Source organism: Dryobates pubescens, chromosome Z, assembly GCF_014839835.1.
Source record: "Dryobates pubescens isolate bDryPub1 chromosome Z, bDryPub1.pri, whole genome shotgun sequence".
Taxonomy (NCBI): domain Eukaryota; kingdom Metazoa; phylum Chordata; class Aves; order Piciformes; family Picidae; genus Dryobates; species Dryobates pubescens.
In genome coordinates this window covers 135,069,271-135,084,464 of record NC_071657.1, presented here as the reverse complement: position 1 = coordinate 135,084,464, position 15,194 = coordinate 135,069,271, and the positions used below count along the sequence as shown (strand labels likewise).

The 15,194-nt window shown below is 38.7% G+C and overlaps 1 protein-coding gene across 1 annotated transcript in view; it reads left to right on the top strand.

Annotated features, from left to right (window-relative positions):
* LRRIQ1 (leucine rich repeats and IQ motif containing 1) overlaps positions 1–15,194 on the top strand; it is a 141,999-nt gene that overhangs the window by 111,767 nt on the left and 15,038 nt on the right. The window contains exons 24-25 of the mRNA XM_054177871.1: positions 1,516–1,576; positions 7,695–7,815. Coding sequence (XP_054033846.1) covers positions 1,516–1,576; positions 7,695–7,815 — 182 coding nt within the window. The remainder of the gene's footprint in view (positions 1–1,515; positions 1,577–7,694; positions 7,816–15,194) is intronic.

Sequence of the window (15,194 nt, the reverse complement as noted above, 5' to 3'; positions counted from 1 at the left end):
ATTTAATGTAGGCATTTTAGCTTTAAATATTTATGTTAAAATACTAAACAAAATGGGCTGCATATTGTTATGTTTTGTATGGAAATTAGAATAGAGTAGAATAGAATAGAATAGAATAGAATAGAATAGAATAGAATAGAATAGAATAGAATAGAATAGAATAGAATAGAATAGAATAGAATAGAAGTAGAGTGGAATAGACCAGGTTGGAAAAGACCATTGAGATCAAGTCCAACCTATCACCCAACACCATCTAATCAACTAAACCATGGCACCAAGTGCCTCATCCAGTCTCCTCTTAAACACCTCCAGTGATGGTGACTCCACCACCTGCCTGGGCAGCACATTCCAATGGCCAATCTCCCTTTCTATGAAGAACTTCTTCCTAACATCCAGCCTAAACCTCCCCTGGCACAGCTTGAGACTGTGTCCTCTTGTTCTGGTGCTGGTTGTCTGGGAAAAGTGACCATCCCCTGCCTGGCTACAACCTTCTTTCAGGTAGTTGTGGACAGCAGTAAGGTCTCCCCTGAGCCTCCTCTTCTGCAGGCTAAGCAACCCCAGCTCCCTCAGCCTCTCCTCACAGGGCTGTGCTCCAGACCCCTCCCCAGCTTTGTTGCTGAGAAATTTGCAAAACAGGTTTTTTTTCTGTCATGTTGTGATGTTAATTCTGGGTGTGTGTTATGCACTAGTGTTTGTCCTGAAACCGTTTTCTTTTATGATCCCATTTTGAATATGGCAAAAGTCCCACTGGTCTGCATTTGAACATCACTGGTACCCCTTTTTAGAACTGCTGATAGATTTATGTCACTGAAAGCAATTTTAGTCCTAAATAATCTGGCAACTGATTTAGCTATCCTTTATGGCACAACATGCAAAAATCCATGTATGGTTGCATTTATTGACATTTACAGTTTTGATTAGTATTCTGTCATTGGAATAAACAAGTGGGGAGGGACTTTTAGGATGTCATGTAGTTATAGGACTAGGAGGAATGGAGCAAAACTAGAAGTGGGTAGATTCAGATTGGATATTAGGAAAAATTTCTTCACCATGGGGGTGGGAGGATGCTGGAACTGGTTGCCCAGGGACATGGTGGAAGCCCTGTCCCTGGAAGTTTCTAATGCCATGTGCCCAGATGCCACATGGCCTTCACACCTAACAAGGCCAGGCTGGATATGGGTCTGAGCAACCTGATCTAGTATGAGGTGTTCCTAGCCATGGCAGGAGGGTTGGAACTATATGATCCCTGAAGTCCCTTCCAACCCTGACAATTATTCTATGATTACTTGTTAATGATTTCTTTAGGCACAAAAAAATGTTAATATTAATTACTCTAATGCTTTATCAGTTAATGTTAATCACTCTGGGGCTTCTTAACTATGAAATTATATTAAATAGTATCATTTCTACTTGAGGAGAAGTATTTCAGTGAAAAGATTCTGTGCAGGTATTTTAGCAAGGCCAGTCCATAAATCTCTGTTCTGTTTGGGTTTATTTTGTTTTGTTTATTCCCAGCAGTCGTTTTTTGCCTGAGTTAGATCCTGCGATACGTGACAGTAGACAAGTACAACTTGTGGTAAGAACTTGTTTCCTTGTGGGATTTTGCAGGATTCAGCTACGCCTGGGTGGTGTTTCCAAATGCATACTTGGTGTAAAAACAGCCAGGAGATGTTTTTTTATTATTATTAATTTTTTTATGGAGCAATTAAAATTCTTTAATGCTGTCTGTGTTTGGCAATCACTGATGGAGATCAGAAGGAAACGTTTGAACACAAGAACCCATGCGTGTGTGTGTAGGTTTCCAATGTCAGAATCTGACACTGGTTTGGGTTTTTAAGACATCAAATGCTGCTGTGTGCTTTTGAAGCTTCCAAATCAAACTTTTAAAAGAAAAAGGTTACAATAAGATTTCATACAGTTCTTAACCACTTACATTATTGACTTAAAATGTGTCTGCTTATCAATCAGGCAAGTCTAAATGTTATAGAATAGAATAGGATAGACTAGACTAGACTAGACTAGACTAGAATAGAATAGAATAGAATAGAATTAGAGTGCAATGGAATGGGATGGAATGGAATAGAATAGAATAGAATAGAATAGAATAGAATAGAATAGAATAGAATAGAATAGAATAGAATAGAATTTGAATTAGATTAGAATAGAATAGAATAGACCAGGAAAAGACCTTTGAGATCGAGTCCAACCTATCACCCAACACCATCTCATCAACTAAACCATGGCACCAAGCACCCCATCCAGTCTCTTCCTAAACACCTCCAGTGATGGTGACTCCACCACCTCCCTGGGCAGCCCATTCCAATGGCCAATCTCTCTTTCTCTGAAGAACTTCTTCTCAACATCCAGCCTAAACTTCCCCTGATACAACTTGAGACTGTGTCCTCTTGCTCCAGTGCTGGTTGCCTGGGAGAAGAGACCAACCCCCAGCTGGCTACAACCTCCCTTCAGGCAGTTGTAGACAGCAATAAGGGCTTCCCTGAGCCTCCTCCTCTCCAGGCTAAGCAACCCTAACTCCCTCAGCCTCTCCTCATAGGGCTTGTGCTCTAAACCCCTCACCAGCTTTATTGCCCTTCTCTGGACACGTTCCAGCAATTATATAAGTCACATACCTAAATCACAGAATCACAGTATCATAATATCACCAAGGTTGGAAGAGACCTCAAGGTTCATCGAGTCCAACCTGTCACCACAGACCTCATGACTAGAATCAACCAGATTAGAAGAGAACTCTAATATCATTAAGTCCAACCAATCACTTGGTGGCCCTGAGGGTCTCTTCCAACCTGAAGGTTTCTGTGATTCTGTGATAGTTGAGGATGTCCCTGCTCACTGCAGAGGGAGTTGGACTAGATGGCCTTTGGAGGTCCCTTCCAACTCAGACCATTCTGTGATTCTGTGAGCTGTAATTGTTCTAAGCTGAGCAAATAATAATCTGATAGTGTTCTCTAAATCACACATGAGGTAATTGTCAGTAAGCATATGTGCACCTAGGTAGATTGTATCTTATTTACAGCAGGCAGTTCTGTCCACAAAATGCTGCTGCACTCCCACAATGATATTATGTGGTGTGCCCACATAACTGGCAGTGTTATGGGATTGTCACAGCCTGTGCCACATAATTACATAGCTGTTCCACATGAATGAAATGCAGACAAAAAATGTAATAGAAGGCCAAAAAATAGAAGAAGGAATAAAACCTATCTCTAATACAGACAGCAGTACTTTGCAGGCAATGAAATAATGATATGTTCTGTACACAGAGACAGTTAGGGAATTATGGGTTTAAAATTTATGTGAGTTCTCTTAACTCTTCCAGCTTGAAACGTGAACTCACTCCTAATGCTTTTGCAGAGTAACCCAGGGAACAGCTATGAAGGCATGACACAAAAATGAAGTTAACCTATAGCTGCAATCATCAAAAAACTAAGAATAACATTCTTGCAAACTGAAAGAAAGAGGAAAAGATAGAATTCAACTATATATATGTATATGTGTATATATGTATATAAGAGGAAAGCATTCCTAAGCATTTCCATTAGTTTATTCATATTTCATGTGCTCATTCATCATTTCCTGGTGTGTAGGAGGTTTCTAATTGATCTTTATGCACATTCCAGGAATTTAAGACATTCTTCATGGACACAAAACAGCATCACACTGACTCTAATTGGGTGCAAACTCTTTACTTGAAAGAAAATAAGAAATATTTTACATTAGAGACCCAGGCAGCCCTATTAAAATCCAGCATATAACACTGAATACTGAACACAAGAAGATGAAGCCCTGAGTTTTGTGATGATAAGATTTGGATAATGAAAGTTTAATTACTTAAAATACTGTTGCTTCCTGGGTCTTGGGAATTGGGACGTTAGGAAACTTCTGCTGTGTGTTGAAACAGGTTAGATGAAAGCAAGAATAATCAATCCCGTTGGTTTGAATCTCTCTTAACATCAGAGTGATTGCCTTGTTTCTACTAAGGAAAGGCTTAAAATTGCAGTATTTCAATTGTTGCATCCTAACAGTAAAGCCATAGAATAGAATAGAATAGAATAGAATAGAATAGAATAGAATAGAATAGAATAGAATAGAATAGAATAGAATAGAATAGAATAGAATAGAATTAACCAGATTGGAGAAGACCTTTGAGATCATCAAGTCCAACCTATCACCCAACACCATCTCATCAACTAAACCATGGCACCAAGTGCCTCATCCAGTCTCTTCCTAAACACCTCCAGTGATGATGACTTCACCACCTCCCTGGGCAGCACATTCCAATGGCCAATCTCTCTTTCTCTGAAGACCTTCTTCCTAACATGCAGCCTAAACCTCCCCTGGCACAGCTTGAGACTGTGTCCTCTTGTTCTGGTGCTGGTTGCCTGGGAGAAGAGACCAGCCCCTAAGACCTTATGATGTTAATCTTGATCATTTTGATGATGATTTTGCTTACTGCTACTGCTTAAGTGCTTAGGTAGGAAGATATCCTGCCTCACATTTTTGACTGGGCACTTGAAATGTATATAATGTGAGGCCTCATCAATGTTTATAAATACATAAAGGGTGAGTCCCAAGAGGATGGAGCCAGGCTCTGCTGGGTGGTGCCCACTGATAGCACAAGGGGCAGTAGGTGGAAGCTGAGGCATTGGGAGTTTCATATAAATATGAGGAAAAATTTTTGCACTGTGAGGGTGATAGAGCACTGGAACAGGCTGCCCAGGGAGGTTGTGGAGTCTTCCTCTCTCAAGATGTTCCAAACTCACCTGGATGCATTCCTGTGCAATCTGGTGTAGGTGATGCTGCTCTGGCAGGGGGGTTGGTCGGGGTGATATTTCAGAGTCACTTCCTGCCCCTGAAATTCTGTGATTCTGTGATGATTTTGTTGAATGACAATTAGGGTAGCCTTTCTGATTCATATTTATGTGTATTTTTATTTAACCTACACGGTAAACTGCTTCGCAATTAATCATGAGGAGAAAGTTCTTCCCAGAGAGAGTTGTTAGCCATTGGAATGTGCTGCCCAGGGAGGTGGTGGAGTCACCATCCCTGGAGGTGTTCAGGAGGGGATTGGACATGGCACTTGGTGCAATGGTTTAGTCATGAGGTGTTGGGTGACAGGTTGGACTTGATGATATTTGAGGTCTCTTCCAACCTTGGTGATTCTGTGATTCTGTGATACAACTTTAATTTAAAAGTGTTTTGTACCTCAGAATATCTTGATAATTTAACATAAGGTCAGACAAAAGATTGAGATGCAGAGCAGAGCTGTAGTCAAGGCAAAAGTTCCTCCTGATTGAGATTAATTTCTGATTAATTGGGAAAGAAAAAAACCAACCAGCTTTTTAGTACTGAAACTAATGGCCAAAAGTCTGAAGACTTCAATGTGGTGATTACTGCAGATCAAAGTCTAGTACTGCATGCTGTGAAGAAGTGTACCAGTGTGGTAAATTTCTTCCAAATTTTTGGCTCTAAGCTATAAATGTGAAAGGGAAGGTTTTAATTAGCTTCAGAAGACTTTCAATCAGGTTCCTTACAAACCTGAAATTAAGTTTGCTCCAGTGATTAATACAACCTTAAATATTACACTGACTCTAATTGGGTGCAAACTCTTATCTTTATTTGAAAGAAAATAGCTAATATTTTACATCAGAGAGCCAGGCAGCCCTATTAAAATCCAGCATTTAACATTGAATACTGTTGACCACAAGAAGATGGAGCCTCGAGTTTCGTGATGATAGGATTTGGATAATGAAAGTTTAATTGTTTAAAATACTGTTGCCTCCTGGGTCTTGGGAATTGGGGACATTAGGAAACTTCTGCTGTGTCTTGAAACAGGTTAGATGAAAGCAAGAATAATCAATCCCATTGGTCTGAATCTCTCTTAACATCACAATGATTGCCTTATTTCTACTAAGGGAGGGCTTAAAAGCATTCTATTTAAAGGTTTGGGGCATACAGAGCTCTCACAAACTCAAAGTGACTGTAAATATTACGAGTTGGCAGGGTAAAACTGCTGCTCTTTTCAAAGTTTCTTGACACTGCTGGGGAAAAGAAAAATCAAATGTTGATGCTAACAGCAATATTACAGCCTGCCACCTATGCAAAGAGAAACTTTAACGTCGTGGTCAATAAGCGTACGCAAGTCAAGCATCGGAAGACAAGGGATAAACTTCTTTTGTTCCAACACAAAGGGCAGGCGAGCACTGAAGGAAGAGCCTAAAAATCTCTGTATCTTTAGGGCTGTTGATTGGGAAATGCATGAATTTTTTAATGAATTTTTACATTAAACAGTGACTGGGTAAAGACAAGGAAATGAAACAGGTCTCCATTTCACATGAATTCTCTAAGTTAGAGTGGACTACAAAGCCTGTCTGCATTGGTGCAGTGCGGCTCTTGGTACAGTGAGCTGGTTTGAACAGGAAGTCTGGAGATCGTCTCCTCCAGAGTAGCCTACAACTTTATAGTAACGGCATTTTCCTGAGCAAAAGGGAGCTGCAGGCTTCAACCCCCAGAGGAAGGAGTTGAGACCCAGTCTCTCTATTCCTGAGTGAGCAGTCCAAGCTGCTAAATTATGCAAAAGTTTCATGCCCTTCCCGCTAGCGTGCTTTCCTTTTTCGGTGCGTGCTGATTTTCCTGAGGAATGGTCTCTGCTCAGATACTTAGCTTCTGAAAGAATCTGGGGCTTCTCAGCCCGGAGGGAGGAAGGACTTAATCTTCCTTCTGGATTCCACTTCTGAAGGTCCTGAGACTAGATGTCTTTGTGTTACAGTCCTTGAAGTTGACTGACGCTACACCGGGGATTTTGTAGATCGCTCTTGAGCGGAGTCTTAATTTTTCTCTGTCGTTGTTAGTGACCCCCAGTATCTAGTCAGCGAGAGGGCTGCTTTTGGTGTTGAATAGCTTTTCATTTTGAGGAGGGGGGGCTTCTTGTTGAGTGAATGCAAAGCCATTTTCTGCACAACTAACAATCTGCCCTTTATGGTGGGTGCTATCTGCTAGGTCAGTATTTTTAACCTTTGCCCCACGTGCTTTCAAGGCAAGGACCCGCTGCTAAAATGCAGCCATGATCTCCATTTCTGTTTTCTCAACATTTATGTGCGCCAGGAACACGCCCAAATGTACCAACACGGGATGTTACCTTTCATATAATGCTCCTGCCCAAAGTATAATTAAAATGCTGTCTGATGGTTAAGTTTAATTAGCAAAAAAAAACCAACCACCCTACAAGATTAAATTACTTGCTAGGCCCTGGCCTGATTGAACTGATACGTGTCCTGGATAAAGCATAAATATTGCAGAAAATAATCCAAGACGACATCTGTGACATTCAACTATAACTTAAATTATAGACTGGTCAGTAAATGATCTTAAGCTGTTTAAGGTTTCATCAGGCATCTGCAAGATTGATTTTCTCCAAAATTACTGTACTAAAATGTTTTCTTTTGTTGTTGCACTGACTCAGATCGCAAACCACAATTTTGAGATCGGCTCTTATTTACGAAAATGCTTTGACATAGTACATTTGTTCAGCCTAGGCAACAATAAAGGATTGTGGTATCATTTTGAAGAAGGTTGTTTGACAGATCCTGTTTGTTTATTTGGGGTAATGTGAGCTGCATTCAGAAAATGTTATATTTTGTTTCATGATTGTGTACATTCTCTCCCGCTGCTTCCAGGCAAGCCCTGTAAGCAGAGAAGACACGGATTTAGACCTTGTTTCCATGGCCAGTGGAAGTGCTTTGACTGAGAACAGAGAAAAAAATAAGCAGCCACACAGACACTCAGCGAGATCTTCAAGTAAGTGATGTTTTTATTCAATAATCAATTTAAAAGATCCTTTTGAGAAATGCTAAGTGGAACTGAGCACGCTTGGAATCCCTAATAAAACACGGGGCTTATCTTCTGGTTGCTCTCTGATGTAAGACCTTTTCCCATGTTTTTCTACAGCTCTGTCTGAAAACGGTGTCATTAATGTCAGTGGGCTTTCCAACTCATGTTCCCTGTGATATAGGCTAGGTCTTCTGCAGATCTGGTTCTTAGAAGATTTTGTTTGCTCTAAATTATGAAGCAGGGTAGGGGTTTTTCTTTTTAATGCCTTCCTTCCTTTTTTTTTTCCCCCCTTTTATTTTTTTCTTCCTTTTCTTTATCCAGAGAGGGATTGAAAAATGCATGGTTTGTTAACTGAATACCACAACGCAGATCCTAATCAAGCCACAGATTTCTGTCGTGTTGTTTACCAACGCTGCTGTAGCATATCCATCCCGCTGAACCTAGTCTGTAGCTCAGCGGAGGGTTTTCAAAGCCTTATGGTTTTTGCCACGCTGATACCATACAGATGAATAAAAGAATCTGTAGACAGGGGGTGGGAAAAATAATAATGATATTTTTAAGTCATAAAATGATAGCATTTCAAGTCATGTTAATTTCTGTGCAGTGTCAGTGAAGAAAACGTTCATCTATTACTGCTAATATACCACACCACGCATTGTCATTTGTGTGCAATGCCTTTGCCAAAGAAATAAAGCTCTAGGTCCCACCCCCCACCCCCCCAAAATGCTAATTTCTGTTAATTTCTGTGTAGTGTAAATGAAGAAAATGTTTATTACTACTAATATGCCACACCATGCATTGTCATTTGTGTGCTATGCTCTTGCCAAAGAAATAATGCTCCAGCCCCCCCCAAAAATGTTAATTTCTGTTAATTTCTGTGTAGTGTAAATGAAGAAAATGTTTATTACTACTAATATGCCACACCATGCATTGTCATTTGTGTGCAATGCCTTTGCCAAAGAAATAAAGTTCCAAGTCCCCCCCCCCAAAATGCTAATTTCTGTTAATTTCTGTGTAGTGTGAGTGGAAAAATGTTCATCTATTACTGCTAGTATGCCACACCATGCATTGTCATTTGTGTGCAATGCCTTTGCCAAAGAAATAATGCTCCAATCCCCCCCCAGAAAATGTTAATTTCTGTTAATTTCTGTGTAGTGTAAATGAAGAAAATGTTTATTATTACTAATATGCCACACCATGCATTGTCATTTGTCTACAGTGCCTTTGCCAAAGAAATAATGCTCCAACCCCCCCCCAAAAAATGTTAATTTCTGTTAATTTCTGTGTAGTGTAAATGAAGAAAATGTTTATTATTACTAATATGCCACACCATGCATTGTCATTTGTCTGCAGTGCCTTTGCCAAAGAAATAAAGCTCCAACCTCCCCCCAAAAAAATGCATCTTTCAGCAAATATAAGCAGTATTAAATAACTTGGGCACAATTATTGAAATTCCTCCAAGTGTTTAATTTGTGACATTTCCTGAAGCTCTGCATGCCAAATAGAAATCAGGCTGTTTCATGGCTTAGATGTCACTGCTGGATTTGAGGGGGGGGAGGCTATTGTTTTCATACACGCTGACTTCTCACTGTTAAAGGGAAGCAAATGCGAATTCACGGCGAACAAGTAAAAATACTTCATAGCTCTTTTTTTCTGACATCCTTGGTAAATAGTACAAAATAAAGACTCACTTGCATTCTATTAGTCCACCCCAGGCAGAAAAAAAAAAATTAACAGTGAGTACAATTTATTCTTCACTGATTCACTTGATTTATGATTCTAAGTCCTAGTCTAAGTTAGTTCCATCCATAGAGAAAACAAATGCGTGTTTTTCTCTCTGACTGCCATCTTAGAAAAGAATTGTGTCCAGAGTTTTCCTGTCTCTCTCCATTGGCTAGTGATGAAGCCCTGACACTTAAATTAGATGAGATTCCAACCTCCTAAAATCCTGAATTGAGGTGAGCCATGTCTGAGCTAGTGTTGTCAATGGCAAAATTATCATTCCATTATGATCTTCAGAATTGAATGTGTGTATATATATATATATATATATAGTGAATAATTGACTTAGATAGTCTACATTGCACCCATGTTAATGTGCATCTCCTGTCTAGTTTGCAACCTACACCAGAGAAATTAATATAAGCTATCTCAATGAAGTTAGGCACGTAGAACTTGCCTTGGTTAGGAGCTTGGGAACAATACAGAAAGAAGTGTCTTTGTATTATACCTTCAAAGAGACTAGGAAAGGAGCAGGAGAGGACCATCAACTAGTGGAGTCATGAGAAACAGAGAGACAGTTTGCAGTGTCTGGCAATATATATTTTCATGAAATACACACATACTACAGCACAATTACACATTCACTCTCCTTTCAGGAATTAAAAGGCTAAAAAGGCCCAGGTCTTCTATCTTTCTCTCTACATTTGTGAACACACATCTATCTATACTTTTTCCCCATGGATTTGTAATGCATGCTGTATATAATACCAGATATTACTGTCATCCCTGTACACATTTATATGCAGTACATAAAAAGTTCATTATATTAGTTCAGTTTGCCAAAGACTCTTCCTTTTCAATGACCAAAAATGAATTCTTAGCCCTGTGGTGTCCTTCATCTGAAAACATTAGCAGTTTGCCTTTGTTTGTAATGTCTTCATTACAAAATACTTTCCTGTTGTACTGTGTATCTTGGTTTCTGAAATATTTAATGAGGAAGCCTAGAAACTACTTGAGTCATTCAGTAGATGTAAGCCTGCACTTCGACTGCAGAAGGACTTAGAAAAGATACTGTGAGCTTAGAGGTGCTGCCACTTGAATAAATTGTACCACCTTTTTTTTTCCCCAGTAGAGTTCAGTCTCAGTGGTGTGATACCTTTAATTAATAGAATATCACTAAGTGCATTTTGCAACATCCACAATCCTGGCTGGTGCCTCAGAATCCTTTATACTTATTGATAGGAAGCCTTCAGCATGCTGTGGCATACAGCTGAGAGCAAAGGTAGTATCTATCAGAGATACTAGTTTGGGTTCTGATAGATGTTTCTTACATACAATTTGTAATTCAGTAGTTGTATCAATAAATTACTGAGATCCTCCAGACTGAAAAGTGAGATCTAAAACTGTAGGATAAATGGATTTTAGAGACTGTTTACTAATAAATAAATACAATACAATACAATACAATACAATACAATACAATACAATACAGTACAGTACAATACAATACAATACAATACACAAATAAATCAAATGAATATGATACTGAAATAAAATGCATTTTACATGAATGTAAATGACTGTACATGAATGGTCCTAATTTTTGTGAAGGCAAAACACCCAATGCATAGAAATCCTTATCTTTTCATTCAGGCGTTTTCAGAAACATTTTCAGAAACATTTGAGGGACCTGCAGGACGTTGCTGTGCTTTTTGTAGGTCTTGCTTTCCAAAAGTAGCTTCTTAGAATTCCTGGTTAAAGAATTTTAAGGTTTTCCTTCACCCAAATTTACTATTATATTTAAATTATTATTTTTTTAATTGAAAAGCTGGATGAGGTAGATTAATCCTAAACTAACTTGAATTCTGCTCCTTGACAGAACAAAATAAATTGGGGAATAAAAGAGATGCTGTGGACATCGTATCTAAGTTTAAGTAAAGGGCTTGGGCTGCCCGGGGAGGTGATAGAGTCACTGTCCCTGGATATGTTCAAAAATAGACTGGATGAGGCACATAGTGCCATGGTTTAGTTAATTAGAAGGTGTTGGGTGATAGGTTGGTCTTGATGATCTCAAAAGTCTTTTCCAACCTGGTAAATTCTGTGTGATTCTGTGTTTGTGCACGTAAAGCATTTGACGTGGTTCCATGTTACATAGTCAATGGGCAAACCGACTGTGCCTTAAATTCTCCTAGTGTTTTAAACCAAAACCAAACCAGACAAAGACAGAAAGACAGAAAGGAAGGCAGACAGAAAGACAGAAAGGAAAGAAAGGAAAGGAAGGAAGAAGGGCAGAAAAAAGGGACAAAAGGAGAGGGAGGGAGGGAGGGAGGGAGGGAGGAAGGAAAGAAGGAAGGAAGGAAGGAAGAAAGGAAGGAAGGAAGGAAGGAAGGAAGGAAGGGAAAAGAAGGGAAGGGAAAAGGCAAGGCAAGGCAAGGCAAGGCAAGGAAAAAAAGAAAAGAAAAAAGAAAAGAAATGAAAAAAGAAAAGAAAAGAAAAGAAAAGAAAAGAAAAGAAAAGAAAAGAAAAGAAAAGAAAAGAAAAGAAAAGAAAAGAAAAGAAAAGAAAAGAAAAGAAAAGAAAAGAAAAGAAAAGAAAAGAAAAGAAAAGATAAAAGTAAAGAAAAGAAAAGAAAAGAGAAAATATAAAGAAAGAAAATAAAAAAGAGAAGGAAAGGAAGAAAGGAAGAAAAGAAGAAAAGAAAGAAAAAGAAAGAAAGAGAAAACCTGAAGGAATAGTAGTGATTGCTCAGATATCTGATTTAGGACCTTGCCTCTATTATGGCAAATTCATTATGGTCTCAAATATACTGCTTTACATTCCTTCCACAAATCTTAGCTATTTCTTTACAATCACTGATAACTGATTTTTATTTTCTATTTCTCGAGGTGAGGTGTTTTGGGGTTTTTTTGGTCCACTTCTTACCTGACCATTGCTAAGATCTTAATCTCTGTGGTACCTAATGCCTTTAAGTTGCAAAAGTAGGTGTGTTAGTATGACCTTTTCACTGATTATATTTTCTTGCTTTCAGTTTCACATACCTTGCTTTTGTAAAAAAGCACAGGAAAAAAATAACCCAAAAAGAAAAGGGAGTTCTTTTTGTCCCTGATGTATAGTTTCCCTGTAATCCACATACATAAGCCATGATGGTTAGTGGTTTACAGTCAGAGCTGTGCAAAATTCAGGTGTTTTTATTACCTCCAGAAATATTGCTGTGAATTACTGGTTATATTTTTTTAGTATCACAGTATTGCCAAGGTTGGAAGAGACCTCGAGGATCATCGAGTCCAACCTGTCACCACAAACCTCATGACTAGACCATGGCACCAAGTGCCACGTCCAATCTCCTCTTGAACACCTCGAGGGATGATGACTCCACCACCTCCCTGGGCAGCCCATTCCAATGGTACTTCTGTGAACACAGTTGGTGTAGTCAGCACTAAGTTGCAAAATGAGCATGAAAGCAAGAATGGGAAGTTAAGTAATTGTGGGGTACTTTTAATACTTAGTTCAACAGGATGATTTTTTTATTGCACTAATGTCCTGTTAGTGACTAGGCTATGACAATCAGCAGCTCCATTCTATCATCCTCATCTGGCTCTGCCCAACCAGTGTTGGACCTTTAGATGAGTCTCCTGCACTGTCTAGCTGTCATCACAATTTTGGGCTTTTCTTTTCTCTTCAAATTTCAAACCTAAAACTTTTATTTTCATTGCACACTCCTTGGGAGATGCAATTTATTGATGCATCTTGTGAGCTGCTACAACAATCAGCAGCTCCATTCTATCATCCTCATCTGGCTCTGCCCAGCCAGTGTTGGACCTTTAGTTGAGTCTCCTACACTGTCTAGCTGTCATCACAATTTTGGGCTTTTCTTTTCAAATTTCAAATCTAAAGCTTTACTTTCTTTGCACACTCCTTGGGAGCTGCAATCTTTTGGCAGGGGTTTCCAGGAGCATCAGAATTTAAAGCAGAATGCAGTGAGAGCTGCGCCTCTCGCTGTTACTTAAAACACCACCCAGAATTCTTAATTCTTCTCTTCCCTGAATTGTAGTCTTTCAAGGAGCCTCTGATATCAGTAAAACACTGCTTTCCTGTGGAACAAAATAATAAAAATAAAAATTAAAGGTTGCCCATGGAGATGGTAGAAGCCTCATCCCTGGAGGTTTTTAAGGCCTGGCTGGATGTGGCTGTGAGCAACCTGATCCTAGTGTGAAGTGTCCCTGCCCATGTCGCGGGGGTTGGATCTAGCTGATCCTTGCGGTCCCTTCCAACCCTAACAGTGCTATGACTCTGAACATTTGCAACTGAATCTTACCATTCTTGAGTCACCTTTCATTCAAAAAATGCCCTACAAATGCTATCCCCACTATGAAACATTTATCACTTTAATTTCTCAGATCAATTAAAACTTCACCATTCTGTTTGTCAGTTAAGTTAAACTAATGCAATTCAATGATGTCTTTCTTACTGTGGAAGGCTTTCAAACTCAGCGAAAAACATCCAAACACAGCAACTTCTTTTTCCCTTTCCTCTTCACATCTTTGCCTCAATTATTCCTCTTCCTCTTGACAGAACCCTCACATTGATTTCTTTGCCTTCCTTTCTTTGACAGGCCTTTGAAAGTCATCAGCTTTGTTTTAAGCAGTGTATGGTACAGCTTCACTTCTTAAAAACATTCCTATTTTCCTGCTCCTTCCTCCTTAGCTTTGGTATTGTCTATATATTCTTGTTCTGTAACTGCTGTCTTTCATTTAGGATTTGTAAACTCCCTGTGTGCAGTAAACATCTCTTTTTAAAACTCTCTCCTCATGCCTTTACTCATATTTTACTGGGGGGGTTGGGGTGGCCTTTTTTCTTTCATTTTTTTCTTCAATTTTTTTCCTTCCCCCCCCCCCCTTTTTTTCTTTCCATTTTTTCTTTCCTTTTTTCTTTCCTTTTCTTTCCCTTTTTCTTTCCTTTCCCCCCCTTTTTTCCTTCCTTTTCTCTTTCCCTTTCTCCTTCCTTTTTTCTTTCCTTTTTTCCTTCCTTTTTTCTTTCTTTTTTCCTTCCTTTTTCTTTCCTTTTCTTTCTCTTTTTCTTTCCTTTTCTCTTTCCCTTTTTCTTTCCTTTTCTCTTTCCCTTTTTCTTTCCTTTTCTCTTTCCCTTTTTCTTTCCTTTTCCCCCCCTTTTTTCCTTCCTTTTTTCTTTCCCTTTCTCCTTCCTTTTTTCTTTCCTTTTTTCTTTCTTCTTTTCCTTCCTTTTTCTTTCCTTTTTTCTTTCCTTTTTTCCTTCCTTTTTTCTTTCCTTTTTTCTTTCCCTTTCTCCTTCCTTTTTTCTTTCCTTTTTTCTTCCTTTCCTTTTTCCTTCCTTTTTCTTTCCTTTTTTTCTTTCCTTTTTTCTTTCCTTTTTCCTTCCTTTTTCCTTCCTTTTTCTTTCCTTTTTTCTTTCTTTTTTTTTCCTTTTTCCTTTCTTTTTCTTTCCTTTTTTTCTTTCCTTTTTTCTTTCCTTTTTTCTTTCCTTTTTCTTTCCTTTTTTCCTTCCTTTTTCTTTCTTTTTTTCTTTCTTTTTTTCTTCCTTTTTTTTTATTTTTCTTTCCATTTTTTCATTTACTTTTTTCCTTTCATTTCTTTCCCTTTACTTTTTTC